At 42.6% G+C, this 23,222-nt stretch overlaps 1 protein-coding gene across 1 annotated transcript; it reads left to right on the top strand.

The window, feature by feature from the left end:
• The first annotated feature begins 10,261 nt into the window (after positions 1-10,261).
• LOC120518027 (keratin, type I cytoskeletal 50 kDa-like) lies at positions 10,262-21,985 on the top strand. The gene is made up of 4 exons (XM_039740579.1): positions 10,262-10,603; positions 15,799-15,881; positions 16,017-16,173; positions 21,913-21,985. The coding sequence occupies exons 1-4, from the start codon at positions 10,262-10,264 to the stop codon at positions 21,976-21,978; spliced, it is 648 nt and encodes a 215-aa protein (XP_039596513.1). The 3' UTR covers positions 21,979-21,985.
• The last annotated feature ends 1,237 nt before the right edge of the window (positions 21,986-23,222 follow it).

Raw genomic sequence — 23,222 nt, 5'->3', positions numbered from 1 at the left:
AGAAAACTGAAATCTTAGTGATTAGCAATAATGGATACAATGAGGCTATTAGAAATAAACTGGATACATTAGGATTAAAAGTCAAGATGGAGGTAAACAGCTTAGGGGTGATTGTTGACTGTAATCTGAATTTTAAATCACATATTAATCAGATCATTAGGACAGCATTTTTTCACCTAAGAAACATAAGTAAAGTTAGACCTCTTATATCACTGAAAGATGCTGAGAAATTAGTTCACGCGTTTGTTTTCAGTCGACTAGATTACTGTAACGCACTCCTCTCAGGACTACCCAAAAAGACATAAATCATTTCAACGAGTGCAGAATGCAGCTGCTAGAATCCTAACTAGGAAAAGAAAATCTGAGCACATCTCTCCAGTTTTGATGTCACTACACTGGTTACCTGTGTCATTCAGGATTGACTTTAAAATTCTGCTTATGGTTTATAAAGCCTTAAATAATCTCGCCCCATCTTATATATCAGAATGTCTGACACCTTATATTCCAAATCGTAACCTCAGATCCTCAAATGAGTGTCTCCTTAGAATTCCAAGAACAAAACTTAAAAGAAGTGGTGAGGCGGCCTTCTGCTGCTATGCACCTAAAATCTGGAATAGCCTGCCAATAGGAATTCGCCAGGCTGATACAGTAGAGCACTTTAAAACACTGCTGAAAACACATTATTTTAACATGGCCTTTATATAACTTCAATTTAACTTAATTTAACTTAATCCTGATACTCTGTATGTTCAATTCATCATAATAACTATTCATGGTGGCTCTAAAATCTGTACTGACCCCTACTCTCTTTTCTGTTTCTTTGTGGTGGTGGCCTGCGCCACCTCCACCTACTCAAAGCTTCATGATGCACCAACAATGATGGATGGATTAAAAGGCAGAACTCTACGTGACCATCTTCATCAAGCCCTTCCATGAGAACCCTAAATCCAAAGAGGACTGTTTCATTTATGTTAGGTAGAATGCCCAGAGGGGTCTGGAATTCCTACAGATTTTATTTTTTCTCCAGCCGTCTGGAGTTTTTTTTTGTTTTTTCTGTCCCCCCTGGCCATTGAACCTTACTCTTATTCGATGTTAATTAATGTTGATTTATTTTGTTTTCTTATTGTGTCTTTTATTTTTCTATTCTTTATTATGTAAAGCACTTTGAGCTACTGTTTGTATGACAATGTGCTATATAAATAAATGTTGTTGTTGTTGTTATTGTCATTTCATCCATATACAGTAGTACAGCATACAGTGAAATGAAACAAAGTTCCTCCAGGACCATGGTGCTACATAGAACACAGGACAACGAAGAATCTATGACACCTAACATAAAGACACATAATATATAACAAGGTGCATATGAGTCAAATGTGCAAACATGTGCAACCACGTGCAACATTGCAGAGCAGAACACATATATCAGATATCAGATCGGTCCATGAGTGTTCAGGAATCTGACTGCTTGGGGGAAAAAACTGTTACACATTCTGGTGGTGAATGCCTGAATGCTTCCGTACCTTTTTCCCAATGGCAGAAGTGTAAACAGTGAGTGTGAAGGGTGTGTTGGGTCATTCACAATGTTGGTGGCTTTGCGGATGCAGCGTGTGGTGTAAATATCCATGATGGAAGGAAGAGAGACACCAATGATCTTCTCGGCTGTCTTCACTGTCTGTTGTAGGGCTTTACGATCCCTGACCGTGCATTTTCCAAACCAGACAGTGATGCGGTTGCTCAGGATGCTCTCTATGGTTCCTCTGTAGAATGTTGTTAGAATAGCTGGAGGAAGATGGGCTTTTCTCAGCCTACACAGGAAGTATAGGCACTGCTGGGCTTTCGTGGCTGAAGAGCTGGTGTTGTAGGACCAGGTGAGGTTCTCTGCCAGGTGGACACCCAGGAATTTGGTGCTATTGACGACGTCCACAGTTAAGCTGTCAATGTTCGTTGGCAGATAGTCACTCTTTGACGTTAATTTTTCTGAATACAAATAAACGGCAAAAAATTCGTTCAAAATAAATATTTGTAAAATTCCACTATTTGTGCTTATCCTAATACCGTATTCAGATTTGGGTCCACCCCTACATTACAGGGTAAGGCAAAATGTTTCATCTGGACCTAAACCAGATTCAGACTGTCACCTAAAACTGAACAAGCTCAAGTTCAAGTACTTCACTTGCAAATCCGTTACGTTAAGTTCACCGTTCTTAGAAAAATAAGCTTGTTCAATGAAGGCAAGGCGCTCTTTTGAACAAGTTCATGCACAACACTGAAAGTGAGACATGTCAGGGAGAGAAAGATAAAGGAATGGACTTTATAATGTTGGGGAGTCTGACCATGGGGCTCATCATGGTAGCTCGCGCCTCACCATAAGGAGCTTTGGAATGTCTTCACTAAGTCAGGGGCATCAGTCCATTCTCTTCTGTGTAGTGTTACAGGAATCCTGGCAGTAAAAGGTGTAGTGGCCCAGTGACTAAGGAGCAGGAGCGTAATTTGGTGTCATCTGCCAGGACTTACATTAAAATTAAAGGAGTTAAAGTGTCACTAAATGTAATAAGAAATGAAACACAAGAGGAGGCAAGCATTTTGAACTCCTGAAGCTGCCATTTTCACTGTTGATGTTTTACTCCTTGCTGTATTCCAATTAAAACTGGATCACAAAAATAGAATGCTTCTGTCATCCTGGACTCATACACATCCTGTCCCTAAAATATTATTATTTCATATGCATGCTGTCACACATGTGCACGTGGCAGGCAGCTAAACGGCTCGAATGAGTGAAAATCTGGGCAAGAGGTTGCGTTAACCTTCTCTCTTCTTCTCCTGCAGACCATTCTAAGGAAATTCCACCTGGCCCTGATGACGCCATTTCTGGTCTCAAACCTGATGACATTACTTTTGGTTCTGGCCCAGAAGACATCACTTCCACTTCTAACCCCCAATGATGTCATTTCCTTTGCCTCTCCACCTGGTATCCCGAAGGTTGCTGGTTCAAATCCCCATCACTGCCAAAAGAGATGCTACTCTGCTGGGCCCTTGAGCAAGGCCATTAACCTTTAATTGCTCCAGGGGCTCTGTACAATGGCTGACCCTGCGCTCTGACCCCAAGGGGTATGCGAAAAACCAAGTAATTTCCTTCGGGATTAATAAAGTATAATAAAATAAAAAAAATAAAAAAATAAAAATTATGAACTCCATGTAACCAGTTGCTTTACTGTGTTGCAACCAATTACAATATACGGGGCAGCTACCCCAAACTTCTTTGTGGGTCCAACATATTCTTGTTGTGACAATACATACATACAGATAGATAGATAGATAGATAGATAGATAGATAGATAGATAGATAGATAGATAGATAGATAGATAGATAGATAGATAGATAGATAGAAATTTCATTGCAGCAACTCCAAATCATTCTCAGTAGTTTGTATGGGCCCCATATGCTTGTATACATGCCTGCCAATCTCTCGCATGCTCTTAATGAGATGACAGATGGTGTCCTGGGGGATCTCCTCTCGGATCTGGACAAGAGCATCACTGAGCTTTTGGACAGTCTGGGTTGCAACCTGGTGGTGTCGGATGGACTGAAACATAATGTCACACCCAGAGGTGTTCTATTGGATTGAGGTCAGGTGAGTAAGCATGGGGGCCAGTCAATGGTATCAATTCCTTCATCCTTCAGGAATTGCCTGCATACTCTCACCACCTGAGGCCAGGCATTGTCATGCACCAGGAGGAACCCAGGACCCACTGCACCAGCATAGGGTCTGACAATGGGTCCAAGGGTTTCACCTAATGACAAAGGTGCCTTTGTCTAGCCTGTAGAGGTCTGTGTGTCCCTCCATGGATATGCCTCCCCAGACCATCACTGACCTACCACCAAACCAGTCATGCTGAATGATGTTACAGGCAGCATAACGTTCTCCACAGCTTCTCGAGACCCTTTTACGTCTGTCACATGTACTCAGGGTGAACCTGCCCTCATCTGTGAAAAGCACTGGGCACCAGTGTTGTACCTGCCAATTCTGGAATTCTATGGCAAATGCCAATCGAGCTCCACGGTGCCAGGCAGGCAGTGAGCACAGGGCCCACTAGAGGACATCAGGTGCTCCGGCCACCCTCATGAAGTCTGCTTCTGATTGTTTGGTCAGAGACATTCACACCAGTGGCCTGCTGGAGGTCATTTTGTAGGCTCTGCCAGTACTCATTCAGTTCCTCCTCGCCCAAAGGAGCAGATACTGGTTGGTCCTGCTGATGGGTTAAGGACTTTCCACTGCCCTGTCCAGCTCTCCTAGAGTAACTGCCTGTCTCCTGGAATCTCCTCCATGCCCTTGAGACTGTATGGGAGACACAGCAAACCTTCTGGCAATGGGAGGCACGTATTGATGTGCCTGCCATCCTGGAGAAGTTGGACTACCTGTACCAGCTCTGTAGGGTCCAGGTATCACCTCATGGTACCAGTAGTGACCGGAGCCAAATGCCAAATGAGTGAAAAAACAGATGAGAAGGGAAAAATGTCAGCGGCCTCCACCTGTTCAACCATTCATTCCTGTTTTGGGGGTCGTCTCATTGTTGCCCCTCTAGTGCACCAAAGCAGCTGAAACTGATTAACAAGCCCCTCTGCTACTTAACTGACCAGATCAATAGCCCAGAGGTTTCATTGACTTGATGCTATACTCGGATTAAAAAGTGGTCCTTTCATTTTTTTGAGCAGTACATATCCTGTATATCTTTCCAAGTACCAAGAAGATCTAACCAACATTGAATTGGCCAGAAAGTTTCCAAGTTGAAGCTGCATGCTCTCATGCTGAGCTGGTAGAAACCCCCTTGACATCTTAGCTGCCCCGGCACTGTATTCATGTATTTGCCACCACGTGCCGTGGCCTCTAGATGAGGGACACTCCCGGCATTGACCATATGCGTGTCTAATGATAAGGCAGCAGTCCCAGTGAGGCGCTATACGGGCGTGTTGCCATTGATATGAAGGATCTCTTCCACCTCTAGTGGTTTAAGCTGCCATCTTTTGAGTCAAGATGAAACAATGGCCCAGTGTTTGGTTTTCTGGTTCATTTGACTTTCGCTTTGATTTCATTTTCTGATTAAAGCCTTGCCCTTTGGTTTCTGGTTATTTCTGTTCCTTATGGTTTTCACTGCTGGATTCCCCTGACCACATCTTTTACCTACATACATCATCATCTGGTCTTTTTCTTTACTCATATTAATACTTCTCAGACACTATACATGTCTTACCACAGATTTTAGAATGAATGAATGAACGAATATGTTTTTGGGGTAGCAGGTTGGCATCCTGGATCACCTTGTCCTGCCCCAGTGCTGTCAGGATAGACTGGTAAAGGCTGGAGTAGACAGTGGATGGATACTTTGCAGTCTAATCCTAGAGAAAGATTGGGACGTGCGCCTGTCCAGAGTCACACACAAGATGGCAGCAAAGAGCCAGTAATGTGGCTGAGCGCGTCTGTGTGGAGACAGAAAACACAAAGCCAATGAAATGTTCACCTGATTTATGGTTGGGTCGACATGCTATTTATGTGCCACAGTTTTCCGCACTGGAGCGGTCATTTCTTTTCAATGTTACGAGACTCATTACAATGGCTGTCCCATTTGCAGCACTCGGTGTATCTGAGCTGCAGTGCCCTGGCTTTTAGATCACCGCAGATGAGGCTGGTCCGGAAACAGCTCCAGCCCCTGACTACAGACAATCTTGATCCTTTGCAGTTTGCCCATCAAGTTCATAATGGTGCGGAGGATGCTGTGATATAAATGCTCCACAGACCCTGCTCCAACCTGGCACCACAGTCAGGATCATGTTGTTTTATTTCTCCTTCTCTTTCACCACCATCCTGCCTCACAGACTGGGGAGCAAGCTGAGGGTTCTGCACCTCAATGTACCCCACAGTCTCCTGGATCATGGATTACCTGGCTAACAGACAGTAGTATGTGAGGCTCAAGGGCCGCGTGACACAGATGGTGGTGTGTAACTGCTAGGGCACCTCAGGGAACCATTCTGATTCCTATTTTGTTTACGCTCCATTCAATGGACTTCCAGTATAAAACCAGCACTTGCCATCTACAGAAGTTCTCAGACACCTCCTCTATCATAAGTCGTATCGATGGCAGAGACAATTTGGAGAACAGGAGGCTGGTGGAGGTCTTTGTCTTGTGGCACAGGAAGAATCATCTGCAGCTAAACATCCATAAGACAAAAGACGTGGTGGTGGAGCTCCAGCATGTCTAGGAGCCCCTGAGACCACTCATCATCCAGTTGGAGGGATGTAAGTATATGGGGGTCCATAAGTACAGCAATCTGAACTGGTGCAGCACAAGAAGGAGTAATCAATTAGCACTAAAACCATCAACATTACACCAAATCAGCTGCACGTTTATACAAATACAAATGGGGGACAGCTAGGTCATTCATCCAAAATCTTTATATACCAAACAGTTAGATCACCCAACCTATATGCCACAAAAATATTTAAATATTTACTGTAGCATTATTAATTTTGAGTACAAAGGCTTCAACATTAGATGAGTGACCTGGCTGTTCCCTAATTTGTATTTGTATGAACTTGCAGCTGGTTTGGCATAACGTTGATAGTTTGTGTGATTAATTAATTTTTTGTCTTTGACTGTCTCAATCACATTACAAATATATATATATATATATATATATATATATATATATATATATATATATATATATATATATATATATATATGTTCTTTTTTAAGTGTGAATCCCAATTTGATAATTAGGTGGATACCTACAAGGTCGACCAGTCAGCAAACATCTGCCACGTCCTCTCAGGATATGGCTGCAATAAAACGGTATGTAACGTGAAAATTTAGAGGGGATTTTGTGATCAGCGTCCATAAGATACAATAAGATATTCAGAAAGCCAAATCTTCAGTGATATTAAGGGGGCAGCCACATGACAGAGGTTACCTGGCAAGTGGCGGACATGTGATGTGACCCTGTGAGGTTACTTTACAAGGTTGGTATTAAAAACCAGACCTATCAGTTAACACATGACTAATTTAAAAACTTGTTAATAAAAACATCTCCGATTTTAATCTCTTCGGAGATTCACACTCCTACATTGTTAAAGTCTATAAGTTGGCCTGTTGAAGGTGACAATAAAGGACCTGGGGCCTCATGTATAACGCCGTGCGTAGAACTCGCACTATAACATGGCGTAAGCACAAAAGCCGAAATGTGTTTACGCACAGAAAAATCCAGATGCAGTTATCTGTGCGTACTCCAACTTCCACGTTCTTCCGCTACATAAATCCCGTTAAGAGTGAAAACTAACGCTCGTGCACGCGCTTTATGTAATGCCCCAAATCCTCCCAGAATTATGCCTCTTTGAATATGCAAATCAATATAAATCGCCCTTAAACTCAGCCTTCTGTGAAAAGACAATGGGAAAAGCACGGGGAAAATATAAGAATTTCAGCGAATACCAAGTGGAGGCAAAGGAAAAACATATTATTTGTTCAAATAAACCGTGGTATAATCAACAAAATGAAGTTGATCGAGTGACACAACGTGTTGGAGAAACTTGAAAGCTCACGTTCACAAACTCGCACAGTGCCGGAAATTAAAAAGAAGTCACATATCAAAGTCGCCGTGAAAGTCGAGTTGTAAGCCCACTGTCTGAGTGTCATATGAAAGCTTATTATGGTACAGAGAAAAAAGGCACACAGTGGGGGAAAGAGCACGAAATGTCTACTTCAATCTCGCCAATGTCAGTAAGGTAGCTTATGCACGGTGGATGGCCACGTTCATTGCAGACACTGCATAGCCGCCTCGTGCTCATTAACTTTTGCCGAAATTTGTCGCTGCGTTTTTAGCTGTGTTGTTATTTTCTCTTTCTGTTTTATATTCAATATATATTGGCGTAGCCGCCACTGCAGTCAGTGCTTTTCTTTACCCAAGTAACCGATCGCCATACAATCAGCTCTGTAATAGACGTTAAGCCATCTGTAAGCTTAGCGCCGATTCTTCAAAATGTTTAAGGAACATTGAAATATCTTCGTAGTACATGTTTAATTATTCTATCCTTCACGGCACTCCCAGTGAAGAATATAGATTATTTAAACGAAGTTAAAGTTTTATCTGTATAATATAATAAACATAATTTGCTGCATTTCACCTTAAAAATTATATCGTCATCATATGTAAATACGCGCTTTATAAAGTGGCTCAGGTTGTGCAATATTATAACTGTAGTGTAAGTTTACAGTGAGATGATTGTACTTATAAGTACAAACAGTTCTACAAGGAGCAGTTGATTGAGTGCGTTTATAGTTCTTGGGATGAAACTGTTTCTGAACCGCGAGGTCAGGAAAGGCTTTAAAAAATTTTGCCATGGCTGAGGCAGCGTGTCCTTGAAGCTGTATACCGATAATTCTCTTTCCGATCAGCTGCTGCTGTGATTCACACTCAGATACAGTGATATAAATACTCTGAGTGGTGCAGTGAGAGTAATATGGAAAAAGATGATCCGCTGTGGCAACTCCTAATGGGAGGAGCTGAAAGAAGAAGAAGAAGAAGAAGAAGGTGCAGTGAGAGTAACAACACTAAAGCAGTTGTGGTATTTGGAATACTATGGCTGTTCCCTCTACCATTATATTGTTACAAGTTCATTACAATCAGATGCGTTACACTAATAAACAATATGCGGTTAGTTTCAGTGTATTTATAAAGCCGCGTCAGGAAAATAAGGAGTAACCACACAGGAACAGTAGCACTGCTTTGACGCTGGGTGCCGTCAGTCTGCAAATCCGAGCGGAGAACTTGCATACGACAAGGTATGAGGTACCGTGGAAAAGTGCGTGGCTTTACGCCAAGTGTAGGTTTTATACATCGCAATTTGAACGTGGAAAAGTTCTTACGCAAGATTTCTGTGCGTACGCACCGTTTATACATGAGGCCCCAGGTCTCAGTGAGGCTTTGGATCAGTCACACCAAGTAGGCTATTTTTCTGATACTCAGTTCCTTATGGTCTTAATAAATATAAAAATAGTCTGAAGTTGAAAATTTGAGGATTTTTTTCATTTTATTTTACTGCTTATTCAATTGTGAATAAAAAATAATACTTACACATATATAGTGATAAGTTCTATATAAGCATTTAATATGGACAGTGGGGAGCCACTTCAACCACCACCAATGTGCAGCATCCATATGTTGTGATGTTGTGACGGCTGCCATTCTTGTACCAGTACACTCACCACACATTAACTACTGCTGGTGAAGGGCTTAGGGTTAGACAGATAGCCAATAAGGGACAGGGGATGATAAGTGGGCCAAAATGACCAGGCCGAGGTGGACAATTTAGGCAGGACCACTCTTTTTGAAGGAGACCCACAGATCTTTTATGACCAGAGAGAATCAGGTCTTTGGCTTTATGTCTCACCTGGAGGATGGCACAGGTTTTAAAGCACAGTGTCCTTGTCACTACACGGGGACATTCAGACTTCAGGGTAAGTGGCCCCTGATGGCCTCACAAACACCTCTTCCTGCAGCAACTCAAGCTGCTGGTACATGAATGGGCAACATGACTCCCATCGAGTCTAATTTTAGTTAAAAATAACATGTCCCAAACTTTTCATTGTGGGTCTTTGAAGCCACACCTAAAGTGAGATACGCTGCAGTGGCTTCAAGTTATGCATTGTGTCCCACAACTCTGAAATAAAAGGGCGCTTGGCACACGTAAATGAGAAGTGACAAACTCACGCCTAAAATCCCCTGCCACGCCCGTGCTGCATCCCAAGTGATTGTTGTTTCTGCTCGGCTTGCTTGCTGTGTGCTTATTAAGAGCGACGGGCAAACACAACAGGCCGTCCGTGGTATTGGGATGCTGCCAATCTAATCCGCTCCACCCATGCAAAGCAGCCATTCTCCTGAGGCCCTGTCCTCTTCGATTAGCCCAACATCTAAATGTTTACACTGATGGGCTGATGTCTATTATCCTCATGCACAATGGCTGCAGGCTGGCGTATTTGACAGGAGAAAAACAAATCAACCCCTGTGGTCATCTCTGAGTTTATATAAAGAGATAAGCGTGTGCGGTCCATTGATTTAGTCAGCTAAACCAAGGCAGGCACACGCAGGCTCGTCCTTTCTGGATACTAAGACAGCATGACCGCCTCATTCTCCAGTTACAGTCTCGTGCTGGGCGGCGTACCTACCGCAGTCTCGATGATAAATGGGAGGACTTCAATGAGTAGGATGATGCCCAGTTGTCAGGTTGGCACAGGGGGCTTTGGTGGGCCGGTCTCCAGAGAGACCCTCACAACGGGCCTGGCTGCTGCCCTTGGTAACGGTGAAGTGAACGCTCAGACCAGTAGTCCTGGCCTTTACAATGATCTTCTTGGCATCAAACCAAGTGACAAAGAAAACATGCAGAACCTAAATGCCCGCCTGGCCACCTACCTGAAGACTGTACACTCACTGGAAGCCGCCAATGCCAGACTGGAAAAGCAAATCCGCGATTTCATGCAGGAAAGATTAGCGAAGCAGGGCAACGACTACAGCACATACGAGAAGACCATTAGCGACCTGCAGACACAGGTAGGCATCGATTCTTTAGGTGCTTTGGAGATCCAGTGTGAGTCTGGTGCCACCTTGTAGGTCAAGTGTTTGGGGGGCATTTCTTAATGGGTGTACCAGGACATTGTGTTTAACTGAATACATGCATTGATGCGTGCAACTACATGGTTTAAATATTTTGAATTTTCCATTAGAGCTGAAGTCCATGATACAAAAATACTGTGAACTGATGTCTTGGACTTTCTCCTAAGAAGATGCAAACATGTTTGATTGGCATGTTGCTCATTGCAAATGGCTGAGTCAGTACTTTGAGTACAGCAAGTCACAACATACATAGAATAGCATGGGGCCCCTATACTCATGGGGTCCCTGGTGCAACTGCCCAGCATGCCCATGCCTTAAGACGGCCCTGCACCCTGGACCTTACCTTCCCTCACTCTATGTGAGCCCTTGCCTCTGCTTCCATACCCTATTCCAAGGTCATCTGGCTAAATGACCAGAGATTTTCTGAAAAGGGTGAACCCAAGAACACCTCCGAAATCATGCCCATCTTTCCGGAACAACGCTGCTCCTAACATTTGCAAGTCATACAGCTGGATCTTTAAAGAGTCAAGTACCCCAACTTGTTACCAGGGCACAGCTGCAGTCTTTTGCTGCCCCCAACTGTTGGGTGGTATAGATGTTGGCCTCCTGAGATCTCTCTGCAGAGCTGGACTCCCTTAACCTCCCATCTGAAAAGTGGCCTCCTCCAACTACCAGACAACTCCTCGGAATTCTGTCTGGGCAGTGGTCCTGGATGGAGGAAACCCACTGCAGTGCCTCGCACACCCTGCTATCCCAGTCTCTTGTAAGTACACACAGATACACACATAATGGAACTGGTTACATGTTTTAGAGGAGTGGGTGGTCCGTTCCTTACAAGTGATATGCACTTTATAATCACCTATATTATCTGTACTATATATGCCACTGATAGAGCTTCGCTGGCTCTTGGTTAGCTCTTACTTTGGTATGTGTTTCTTATTCAGTACCAGCTAAATTAGCTGAAATACCCGGGAGGAAAATAAAGTGGTTTTTTTTTTTTTTAATTGTTTGAGAAAAATATAATTAAAAAAATACAAATTGCTCCAGCCGTTTGGGAAGTGATGCTGGAAAATACACACATTGTATATATATATATATATATATATATATATATATATATATATATATATATATATATATATATATATATATATACAGTAATCCTCGCTATATCGCTTTGACTTTCGCGGTTTCACTCTATCATGATTTTAAATGTAAGCACATCTAAACATATATCACAGATTTTTCACTGGTTCGCCGCTTTCTGCGGACAATGGGTCTTTTAATTTAGGTTACATGCTTCCTCAGTTTGATTGCCCAGTTGATTTCATACAAGGGACGCTATTGGCGGATGGCTTAGAAGCTACCCAATCAGAGCATGTGTTGCATATTAACTAAAACTCCTCAATGATATAAGATATGCTTCCCGCGCTGTGCCTGTTTGCTTCTCTCTATCTTTCTCGCTCTCTCTGCCTGACGGAGGGGGTGTGAGCAGAGGGGCTGTTTGCACAGAGGACACGGAGGCTCCTCTACAAAATGCCGCTTTATCGCGGTGCTTCTGTATACTTAAAAGCATGTATTGATTTTTTGATTGTTTGCTTTTCTTTGCGAGCGCTCTCTGACATTCTCTGCTCCTGACGGCGCTCCTTTATGATGGCGCTCCTTTGAAGATAAGATATGTTTGCTTTCTTTTAATTGTGAGAAAGAACTGTCATCTCTGTCTTGTCATGGAGCACAGTTTAAACGTTTGACTAAAGGGTGTTATTTCATGTCTAGAGGGCTCTAATAATGTTAACAGGGTGGGAGAGTTTATAAGGGCTTAAAATATATAATAATAACAACACAAACATATGGTTTCTACTTCGCGGATTTTCACCTATCGGGGGTCTGGAACGCAACCCCCGCGATCGAGGAGGGATTACTATATATATATATAATAAAAACAGTCAATGTGTGTATGTTCCAGCATCACTTACAAACTTTGTGGATGTCCAGCTGCATATATATATATATATATATATATATATATATATATATATATATATATATATATATATATATATACTATATATATATATATATATATATATATACACTGCTCACAAAAATTAAAGGAACACTTTAAAGAAACACATTAGATACATCAGATCTCAATATGAAGTTGGATATCTATACAAATAACGACAGGGCAATGTCTTAGGAACAAAAGGATGCCAAGTCTTTTAATGGAAATAAAAGTTTTCTGCCTACAGAGGGCTCAATTGTGTAGACACCCTAAAATCAGAGTGAAATGAAGATGTGGCAGGCTAGTCCATTTTTCAAAAACTTAATTTCTGCTACTCAAAATGCTTTTCAGTATCTTGTGTGGCCCCCAAGAGCTTGTATGCATGCTTGACAACGTCGGGCATGCTCCTAATGAGACGACGGATGGTGTCTTGTGGCATTTCCTCCCAGATCTGTATGAGGGCATCCCTGAGCTGTTGTACAGTCTGAGGAGCAACCTGGCGGCCCTAATGGACCGAAACATAATGTCCCACAGATGTTCTATTGGGTTTAAGTCAGGGGATCGTGAAGGCCATTCAATTGTTTCAATTCCTTCATCCTCCAGGTACTGCCTGCATACTCTTGCCACATGAGGCCGGGCATTGTCGTGCATTAGGAGGAAATCAGGACCTACTGCACCAGCGTAAGGTCTGATAATGGGTCCAAAGATTTCATCCTGATACCTAATGGCAGTCAAGATGCCGTTGTCTAGCCTGTAGAGGTCTGTGAGTCGCTCCATGGATATGCCTCCAAGATCATCACTGACCCACCACCAAACCAGTCATGCTAAACGATGTTACAGGCAGCATAATATTCTCCACGGCTTCTCCTGACCCTTTCACGTCTTTCACATATACTCAGGGTGAACCTGCTCTCATCTGTGAAAAGCACAGGATGCCAGTGGTGGACCTGCCAATTCTGGTATTCTATGGCAAATGCCAATTGAGCTCCCCGGTGCTGTGCATTGAGCACAGGGCGCAGTAGACATTTGGGCCCTCAGGCAACCCTCATGAAGTCTGTTTCTGATTGTTTGGTCAGAGACATTCACACCAGTGGCCTGCTGGAGGTCATTTTGTAGGGCTCTGGCAGTGCTCATCCTGTTCCTCCTTGCTGATGGGTTATAGACCTTCTATGGCCCTCTCCAGCTCTCCTAGAGTAACTGCTTGTCTCCTAGAATCTCCTCCATGCCCTTGAGACTGTGCAGGGAGACACAGCAAACCTTCTGACAATGACATGTATTGATGTGCCATCCTGGAGAAGTTGGACTACCTGTGCAACCTCTGTAGGGTCCAGGTATCACCTCGTGCTACCAGTAGTGACACTGACTGTAGCCAAATGCAAAACTAGTGAAGAAACAGTCAGAAAAGATGAGGAGGGAAAAATGTCAGTGGCCTCCACCTGTTAAACCATTCCTGTTTTGGGGGTTATCTCATTGTTGCCCCTCTAGTGCATCTTTCGTTAATTTCATTAATACCACAGCAGCTGAAACTGATTAACAACCCCCTCTGCTACTTAACTGACCAGATTAATATCCCATAAGTTTCATTGACTTTATGCTATACTCTGATTAAAAATTGTTCCTTTAATTCTTTTGAGCAGTATATATATATATAGACTAGCCGCTTAAGCCCGTGCTGTAAAAAACCCGGGGTCCTAAAACTATTCCTCTCCTAGGAGGATTCGATTCGTGCTCGCATCAATTGTGCATTAGCGGAGAGAGGAAAAGTAAAAGGGATAGCGTGTCGGTCTGCCGATGTTAACGGCTAACCTACGTTGTCTTTCTTCTGAGGTGTCGTTTTTTGCTGACGTGTTGGCCTCGCTTGTGTTATTAGTGGCTAAGCGAGTTGTCTGTTTCCTCGGAGGCGGAGCCCTTACCCCGACTCCACCTCTCACTTCCGGGCCGGACAGACACACACAAACACACTTCCACGCGTAGACGTTTATATGTAAGATTTTTTGAGTACAGACAATAAAATATATCCAAATAAAGTTAGCCTGTTGAAGCGTTTGTCATAACTATGCTACTTCGTAATCTTCATGGTTCTGAAAAGCTGCATGGGTCCCACTTTTTAGAAAGAATTTCAGAAGTCATTCAGTATTTCACTCCGCAGAAGTGTTGTCTCCGCTTCAATTTGGATGCACTTCTTCTTAGTGTCCACTAGGTGTCCTCATTTACCGCTTTAATGTTATCCATTTTTTACCTTTAACTTCTCTTCAAAGGGAGACCTTTAATTGGCTAACTAAACAGATTACAATTTGCAACTAAGGTCCCTTCTTCAAGCAAGATGTAAAATTACATCTTCTTCAGTCAGGCAAGGGGCCTGAGTTGCCTCCAAAACTTGCATATTGTAATCTTTTAGCTAGCCAATAAAAGGTGAAATTTTGCTTGAATTGTCACTACATTCATAAAGGCTAACACAGTACAACACCCTGGTATCAAGTAAAGAATGAGGCTTGTGCTGAAGGTCAGGACCACTTGTGATTTAGATGCCAGTGCACCCCCTGCACACACACTTATCTCATAGTTCAGAGTCACCATTTGGCCAGACTTGAATATCTTTGATATATTGGAAGAAACTGAATAATCTGTGGAAGTCCCTGTAACCCCTGAAGAGATTGCACAACTTCTGCTTGCTTTGTATTGAACACAGTTGCTTAGATCATGGAAGAAACAGCATTAAGCCCAACACCACTGTGCCACCCATTTCATTACATTTAGCACAAAGAATTCTGGTGGATCATTTTTATCGGGGACTTTGAGAGGTTTGATGAGCCCCTGTGTTTCATTACCTGATTAAGAATGAAGAGGTCTATCTTCTAGTGCCATTATGTCTCTTGGGTGTCACTAAGACCTAAACTGCTCTTTACATCAAATCCAGTCTCACTAGCGGGTGCTCTCATACAGTGACAAGATGTCCTCAATACCTAAAAGAAGTAAATAAAGTGTGTATTGGTAATTTGATAATAATAGTAAAGGCACATCAATGATTTCTTTAAAAAGGAGATCATTTTCACTCATTTCAAAGACAGCTGTTCTGATCTCACACTCACTCTTGTAGTAACACCTAGGTCTTGTTTATTCTTGCCAGGTGGGCATCGCAAGCAGGGACAGGCAGGACATCCTCCTGGAAATTACCAATGCCCAACTAAATCTGGAGGATAAGAAAAATGCGTGAGTACACCTTCTTAAAGGGACATATGCCTTTTCTTGGCATTTGATGGGTAAATGTGTCAGGAGCTGAATTAGTGAGGCGGGAAACACTTGTATCAAACGCTGAGCCCTGTGTCCGCTTTTAACTGTTGTCAGGTTTCAGAATGAGCAGGACTTGAGGTACCAAGCTGAAAGAGACGTAGCCCTGCTGAAGACGATGCTGCATACGCTGAGCCAAACCAAGACTGATCTGAACGTGCAAGTCAGGAGCATGCAGGATGAGATCGATGACCTGAAGAGCAACCATAGAAGGGTGAGGGTGGCGCTTGGGTAATTGTGGCAGGTCACCTCTTGGTAGGTTAACATGGTCAAGCATAAATGATGAAGATTGGGACAAGACTTTTAATTAGGAAAACATTTTAAAAAGACACAATGTCGTTGGGAGTGTGCACTGACACAACGCGTTGTCGCACCCACCAAATGACAAACCATCTCGGGATCCTAAATTAGGACCCGAGCGCAGCTGTGCAATGGGTGACACCTGAGCACCACACTCATCCGAATGGGATGGAACAGGGTGAAGTTTTGTTTACAGTGGTCCGAGTGTCAATGCTATCACCAACCCCTGGGCTGGATGCAGGTTAATGTCATACCCAGGACGGAGCAATTGCGTGACTTGGCAATTTTTTTACTGGCATCCATCATTTCACTAAAGCATTTGCTGGAGTATTCTCCCATAATTTAGGAACCCACAGCAGATGAGATTCGAGTCTGTCAAGGAATAAATACCCACACATTCACATGAACACTTAGGCCAGGTTTATACTTCACGCGACGCGACAGGTGCTCCCGCGGACTATACTGCTGCGCAAGCGGTGTACTGTTTATACTGACGCGTGTACTTTACGTAAATCTGGAAGATTCCACCATTTGGCAGTGCAAGATATAATCACAGCGAGAAAACGTTCGGCTGTGTTGTAAATTTCCTGAACAATTCATTAAATTCCAAGGACACCTTGCCACAATATCTCTGAAAAGGATTAATGGAGCAGCAATCATCAGGCGCGAGACAGAAACAATCCCTGGATTGAGGTATGGGAGCTCGTCGCAAGGTGAATAAATGCACCCTTATACATTAGCGTCAGTTTAGCGTCACCAATCTCCAAACCTTCATGTCATTGGAAGGAAACGTGCAAACTCCAGGAAGGAAACACCAGGGACGTGACTCCCTAATGCGAGGCAGCAGCGCTACCGCTCCGCCACCGTGCCGCCCCAATATGTGTGTTTGTATTATTACCAGTATTCACTATTTAAATGAAGTTAACGATGTATCTCTAAAATGTAACATACATACTTTAATGCATTTCATCATGAAAGTGATATCAAGTATAAATCTAAGGATTCTAAATATGCAGAGAGCTGGAATATCATAAGTTTAATGTGTTCTGTGTTGCGATTGCTGCTGTCAGTTCTGGACACTTCAGTTCTTAGGTTTGAAGATGACATTTACGACGATCTGCTTTAATGATAAAGTAAACTACGAGGTTAAAGTGGACATTAATCACCAATTTGACCTTTACACCATGTCCTTATTTTTTTCTCTGTGACTCAAATACGCTTCCATACATTCTGATGTTGTGACGGCACAGAAGATGGTATGTGAGACTTTTAAAATGTATCGTGTCATTACGTTGGGGAATATGCGACGCTTGAATATAAAAGCACCACGAATGCATTTGTATGTCGGCATTTTGCCACATCGAACCATACATCAGACATCGAAGCGCGCACAGTAATCCCGTAGGATTCTCAAAGCGGCTTTCTGTCACACGTAGATAGTAAACAGAGACTCTGACGTCACATTCCGACTTTTATCACACTGCGCCCCCCTGACTTTTTTGCTGGTACTGCAACTTGGACACGTGTCGCGTTAATTTCTGAGTACCTGCTCAGAGAACGCGTCAAATGTACGCGTTCTGAGTGTGAAGTATAAACAGTAATTATGAATTTCCCCTTGGGGATTAATAAAGTATCTATCTATCTATCTATCTATCTATCTATCTATCTATCTATCTATCTATCTATCTATCTAGCTCAAAGTCTCACATACCATCTTCTGTGCCGTCTTTTTTTTGCAACTTCACAACAGCAACATAATGTACAGCACTACGGAAGCGTATTAGGGCCACGATGAAAAAAAAAAATACGGACACAGCGAAGAAAAAAAAAGTCTAAATGTCGAGATTAAAGTCGACATGCTGACTTTATTCTCGACGTGCTGACTTTATTCTCGACATTTACGTCGAGATTGAAGTCGACATGTTGACTTTATTCTCGACATTTCCACTTTATTCTCGCCATTTATGTCGAGAATAAAGTCGACATTTACACTTTATTCTATTGTTTATTTTGTCAGTAGAATGTCGCAAACTAAACTTCATCTTTAAATGAATGTTCAATTTACTAGATTTTCTCAAACCCCTTCATTAATTAATCTAGCACATTAAATGCTTTATATTAAGTGTTCCCCGACCCAGTTTTTAATCTCTATGCGCTTCTTCAACTGACTTCCTCTTGCACTGTGAGGCGCAGACAGCGATCGCCGCACATTGACTTCATGATGTTCCTGCTCTAAGAACATTCAGAATACTAAGAGAAATACTTGATATCTTCTTCACGATGAAATGCAATAAAGCATGTATTAAACATGGGTGGCGGGGGGCACGGTGGCGTGGCTATAGAGCTGCTCCCTTGCATTAAGGGGTTCCCAGTTGTATGTTCTGTGTAGTGAACTTTATGGCAAGTGTGACGAGGCTCCAAAAAAACTGGATATATAAATGGGTATCGCACAGGTTTAACTGGAATATCGTGTAAATGTTGGGTTCGTGATGTGGTGGTAGGAGACACGAACGCAGAATTCAATGGATGTTCTTCTGAGCGGGCTTTCTTTATTACATGCGCTGTCTCTATCTAGCGTACTAAACTTCCAGTTCCAATCCTTGTTTTTCTTTCTGCACATAACCAATCACCACACGATAAACGTCCTTTGTGAAATTAAAACAAGTTATAAACCTAGACCCCAGAGTTTTAAAACTTAAAATGTACAGAACTTAAAATGTATTAAAGCATATGGGGGCACGGTGGCGTGGGAGTTCACTGCTGCTTCAGCAGCAAGGGGTCCCGGTGTTCCCTGCCTTGAGTTTACATGTTTTTCTGGTGGGTCTACTCGGCGTGTTTCAGTTTCCTTTCAAAGACATGTAGGATGTGGGGTTTTGTTATGTATTATTGACCCTGCTACTTTATATGTTGCACGTATTCACCCTGCGATGTGTTGGCGTCTCATTCAGGATTTACTCCTGCCTCGCACAGGATGCTTGCTGGGATGGGCAACCCTGAATGGATGGCATAATTAAGCATGTATAATGAAGATTTTTTTAATTTCTGAAAACTCCATCCCAGCAAGCACCGTGCCCCACATGCTTTAATAATTTAAAGTTCTGAAAACTCCGAGGTCTAAGTTTATAACTTGTTTTAATTTCACAAAGACGTTTATCTTGTGGTGATCGGTTATGTGCAGAAAGAAAAAGCAAGGATAGAAACTGGAGGTTTAGTACGTCAGATAGAGACAGCACGCATGCAATAAAGAAAGCCCCCTCAGAAGAACATCCATTTAATCCTGTGTTCGTGTCTCCGACCCACCAAGCCCAATATTTACACAATATTTAAGTTAAACCTGTGCGATACCCATTCATATATCCAGTTTTTGGGACTTTGTACTACACTGAACATACAACTGGGGACCCCTTAATGCAAGGGAGCAGCTCTATAGCCACGCCACCGTGCCCCGCCACCCATGTTTAATACATGCTTTATTGCATTTCATCGTGAAGAAGATATCAAGTATTTCTCTTAGTATTCTGAATGTTCTTAGAGCAGGAACATCATGAAGTCAATGTGCGGCGATCGCTGTCTGCGCCTCACAGTGCAAGAGGAAGTCAGTTGAAGAAGCGCATAGAGATTAAAAACTGGGTCGGGGAACACTTAATATAAAGCATTTAATGTGCTAGATTAATTAATGAAGGGGTTTGAGAAAATCTAGTAAATTGAACATTCATTTAAAGATGAAGTTTAGTTTGCGACATTCTACTGACAAAATAAACAATAGAATAAAGTGTAAATGTCGACTTTAATCTCGACGTAAATTGCGAGAATAAAGTGGAAATGTCGAGAATAAAGTCAACATGTCGACTTTAATCTCGACGTAAATGTCGAGAATAAAGTCAGCATGTCGACTTTAATCTCGACATTTAGTCTTTTTTTTTTTCCGCTGTGTCCGTATTTTTTTTTTTTCACCGTGGCCCTAATACGCTTCCGTACAGCACTGCATTTGAGCCACACAGAAAAAAGATTAAGGATGTGATTAAAGTGGAAATTTCAGCTGTAATCTCGAAATGTCCACTTTAACCTCGTAGTTTACTTTATCATTAAAGTAGACCGTCATAAACGTCATCTTAAAACCGACCCAGTTGTTAATCACTACAATCTTCTGGGGCTGCCTCCTGCCCTGACAGCAGCTGCAAGCAGCAATAGATCACCACACAGAACACATTCAATTTCTGATATTCCAACTCTCTGCACATTTAGAATCCTTAGATTTATACTTGATATCACTTTTATGAGTGTTCTCCCTGTGTGGAGTTTTCATGTTCTCCCCGTGTCTGTGTGGGTTTCCTCCCACAGTCCAAAGACATGCAGGTTAGGTGCATTGGCAATCCTAAATTGTCCCTAGTGTGTGCTTGGTGTGTGTGTGTGCCCTGCGGTGGGATGGCACCCTGCCCGGAATTTGTTCCTGCCTTGCGCCCTGTATTGGCTGGAACTGACTCCAGCAGACACCCGTGACCCTGTGTTAGGATTTAGCGGGTTGGATAATGGACAGATGGATGGATCACTTTCATGATAGGGAGCATTAAAGTATGCATGTTACATTTTACAGATAAATTGTTAATTTCGTTTAAATAATGAATACTGTTAATTATTACACACATGGGGGTGACACAGTGGCGGAGCGGTAGCGCTGCTGTCTCGCTGGGTTTCCCTCCAAAAATATGCAGATTTGGTGACACTAGAATGACGCTAGTGTATGTGAGTGCTTGTATTCACCTTGCAATGAGCTGATGCCCCGTCCAGGGATTATTCCAGCTTCTTGCCCAGTGCTAGCTGGAATTGGCACTTAGCTGGATTGATGGATTCAATCATTAAGCATCCTTTTCAGAGATACTGCGGCAAGGTGTCATTGGAATTTATTGGGTGTTTTAGGCAATTCACAACACAGCAAAGCCAAACCTGTTCTGTTATCGTTTCTCATACTGCCACCTGGTGGAATCTTCCAGATTTATGTATAATACATGCGCAAGTATAAAACAGTACAATGCTTGTGTAGTAGTAGCATCCGCTGGAGCATACGTCGAGTCTTGTGAAGTATAAACCTGGCCTTACTCATACTGGGTCAATCGAGAGTTGCCAGTCAACCCAACATGCAGAGCAGCAGCACAGAAACAAACTCCATTCAACGGGAAATGAACTCAGGTCAGCTCAGAGGCAGTGAAATGATTGATAGTTCATAACAGTTCTTATAAAGTTAAACATAAGCAATAACAAGCAGAGCCGTTTTAACGCATGGGCACGCTGGGCAGTTGCCCAGGGGCCCCATGAGCATAGGGGGCCCCATGCTAATCTATGTATGTTGTGACTTGCTGAGTGCTTGTGTAGGTAGGGGCTCCAGTGCACTGCTTTGCCCGGGGGCCTATAATTCTGTTAAGATGGCCCTGATAACAAGTCAAAGATACAAAAGGGAAAATTAAAATTGCAGTGTATGCCCGGTTATAGATGTCAATGCTGTGAGCATGCCTTGAGCTGACAGGCAATTAGATCACATGCATTTTCGGTCATTTTAGAATAGATAAAATACTTCTGTGAACAATATGAAAATGCTAGCATTTACATATAAAACCAGTGTTAAATGTTTCTTCTTTTTTTCTTAATTGTCTGCCAGGCAATAACAAGATGCAAAGAAAATCAACAGATAATCTGGCCTGGACAGCCACTACTTTCATGCTAATTTCTTATTTAGAAGCCAATGCTTTCTCATTATTTAATTTTGTGGCTTTTTAGCATCACACCTGACACATCAGGGGCCTCATGTATAATTGCATGCGTAGAATTTACTCTATGGACAAAAGTGGAAATGTGCGTACGCAACATTTTTGTACTTATGCACCGTTTATATATGAGGCCCCAGCTTTTTCAAAAGCTGCTCTTTATTGAGAGTACTACTAAAATGTTTTGTGGACCAGAGCAGGTCAATATTTTTCACACTTTTACTTTTTCTTTCAAAAAAGACGCAACACTTCTAAATTCTAAAAGGGGTGTAAATAAAAAGTAAAGAACATAAAGCAAACTCCATGGGGAGCAGTAAGTGGTTACTGATTAAGAAAGCGGCCACTACAGCCCTCCATGATCTGAACTTGACACCACTGCCCCTTGAGTTTAAACAGGGATATGGTCAGTTGGTGTGCTAAGACAGAAAGAACATAATAAAAGGGTGTCCCAAAATTCACGCAAGAAGTAATTTTGATAGAGAACACATGTTTTTAATTAAAAATTGTACATTTTTATTGATTCATAAAGTCTACAGTATAGGGTTATGTATGGAATAGCATAGCGGGTAAATGGCCTCCACGGCTTTGCTGGCACATACGCACTCTTTTGTCGAAATTTTCCATGACCGTTTTGCATAAATGTGGCTGAATTTCATTGATACAGCGCTCAATTTCCTCCTTCAAGGCGTGGGTGGTCGTGGGCTTGATGGCATAAACCTTAGACTTCAAAAAACCCCAAAGAAAAAAGTCCAACGGTGTTAAATCGCATGATCTGGGTGGCCAATTCTGATCACCAAAACGGGAAATTACACGACCAGGAAATGACTCATGCAGTAATTGAATTGTTTCTCGGGCTGTATGGCATGTGGCACCGTCTTGTAGAAACCACATGTCGTCCACATCCATATCTTGCAATTTAGGCACAAAAAGCTGGATTATCATGTTGCGATAGCGAGCACCATCTATATATATAATTCACTAAGGCAAGACACCCATGGAAAGCACGCTGAAAGGGGCGTGGATTCACTAAGCCGCCGACAAGTAAGACGCCTATGGTGCACACCGGAAGGAGCCACGCCCACCAACTCCAAGACCATTGGATACAACAACAACTTGCAGAGCCACGGCCACCAACTCGGATGCGACGACACAGAAAAAACAGCATCATTTATATTCTTCTGTTGTAGAGGCCACATGCACCTCC

The sequence above is a fragment of the Polypterus senegalus genome, chromosome 17 (genome assembly GCF_016835505.1).
Source record: "Polypterus senegalus isolate Bchr_013 chromosome 17, ASM1683550v1, whole genome shotgun sequence".
NCBI lineage: Eukaryota > Metazoa > Chordata > Cladistia > Polypteriformes > Polypteridae > Polypterus > Polypterus senegalus.
This window is presented reverse-complemented; position numbering and strand designations above follow the sequence as displayed.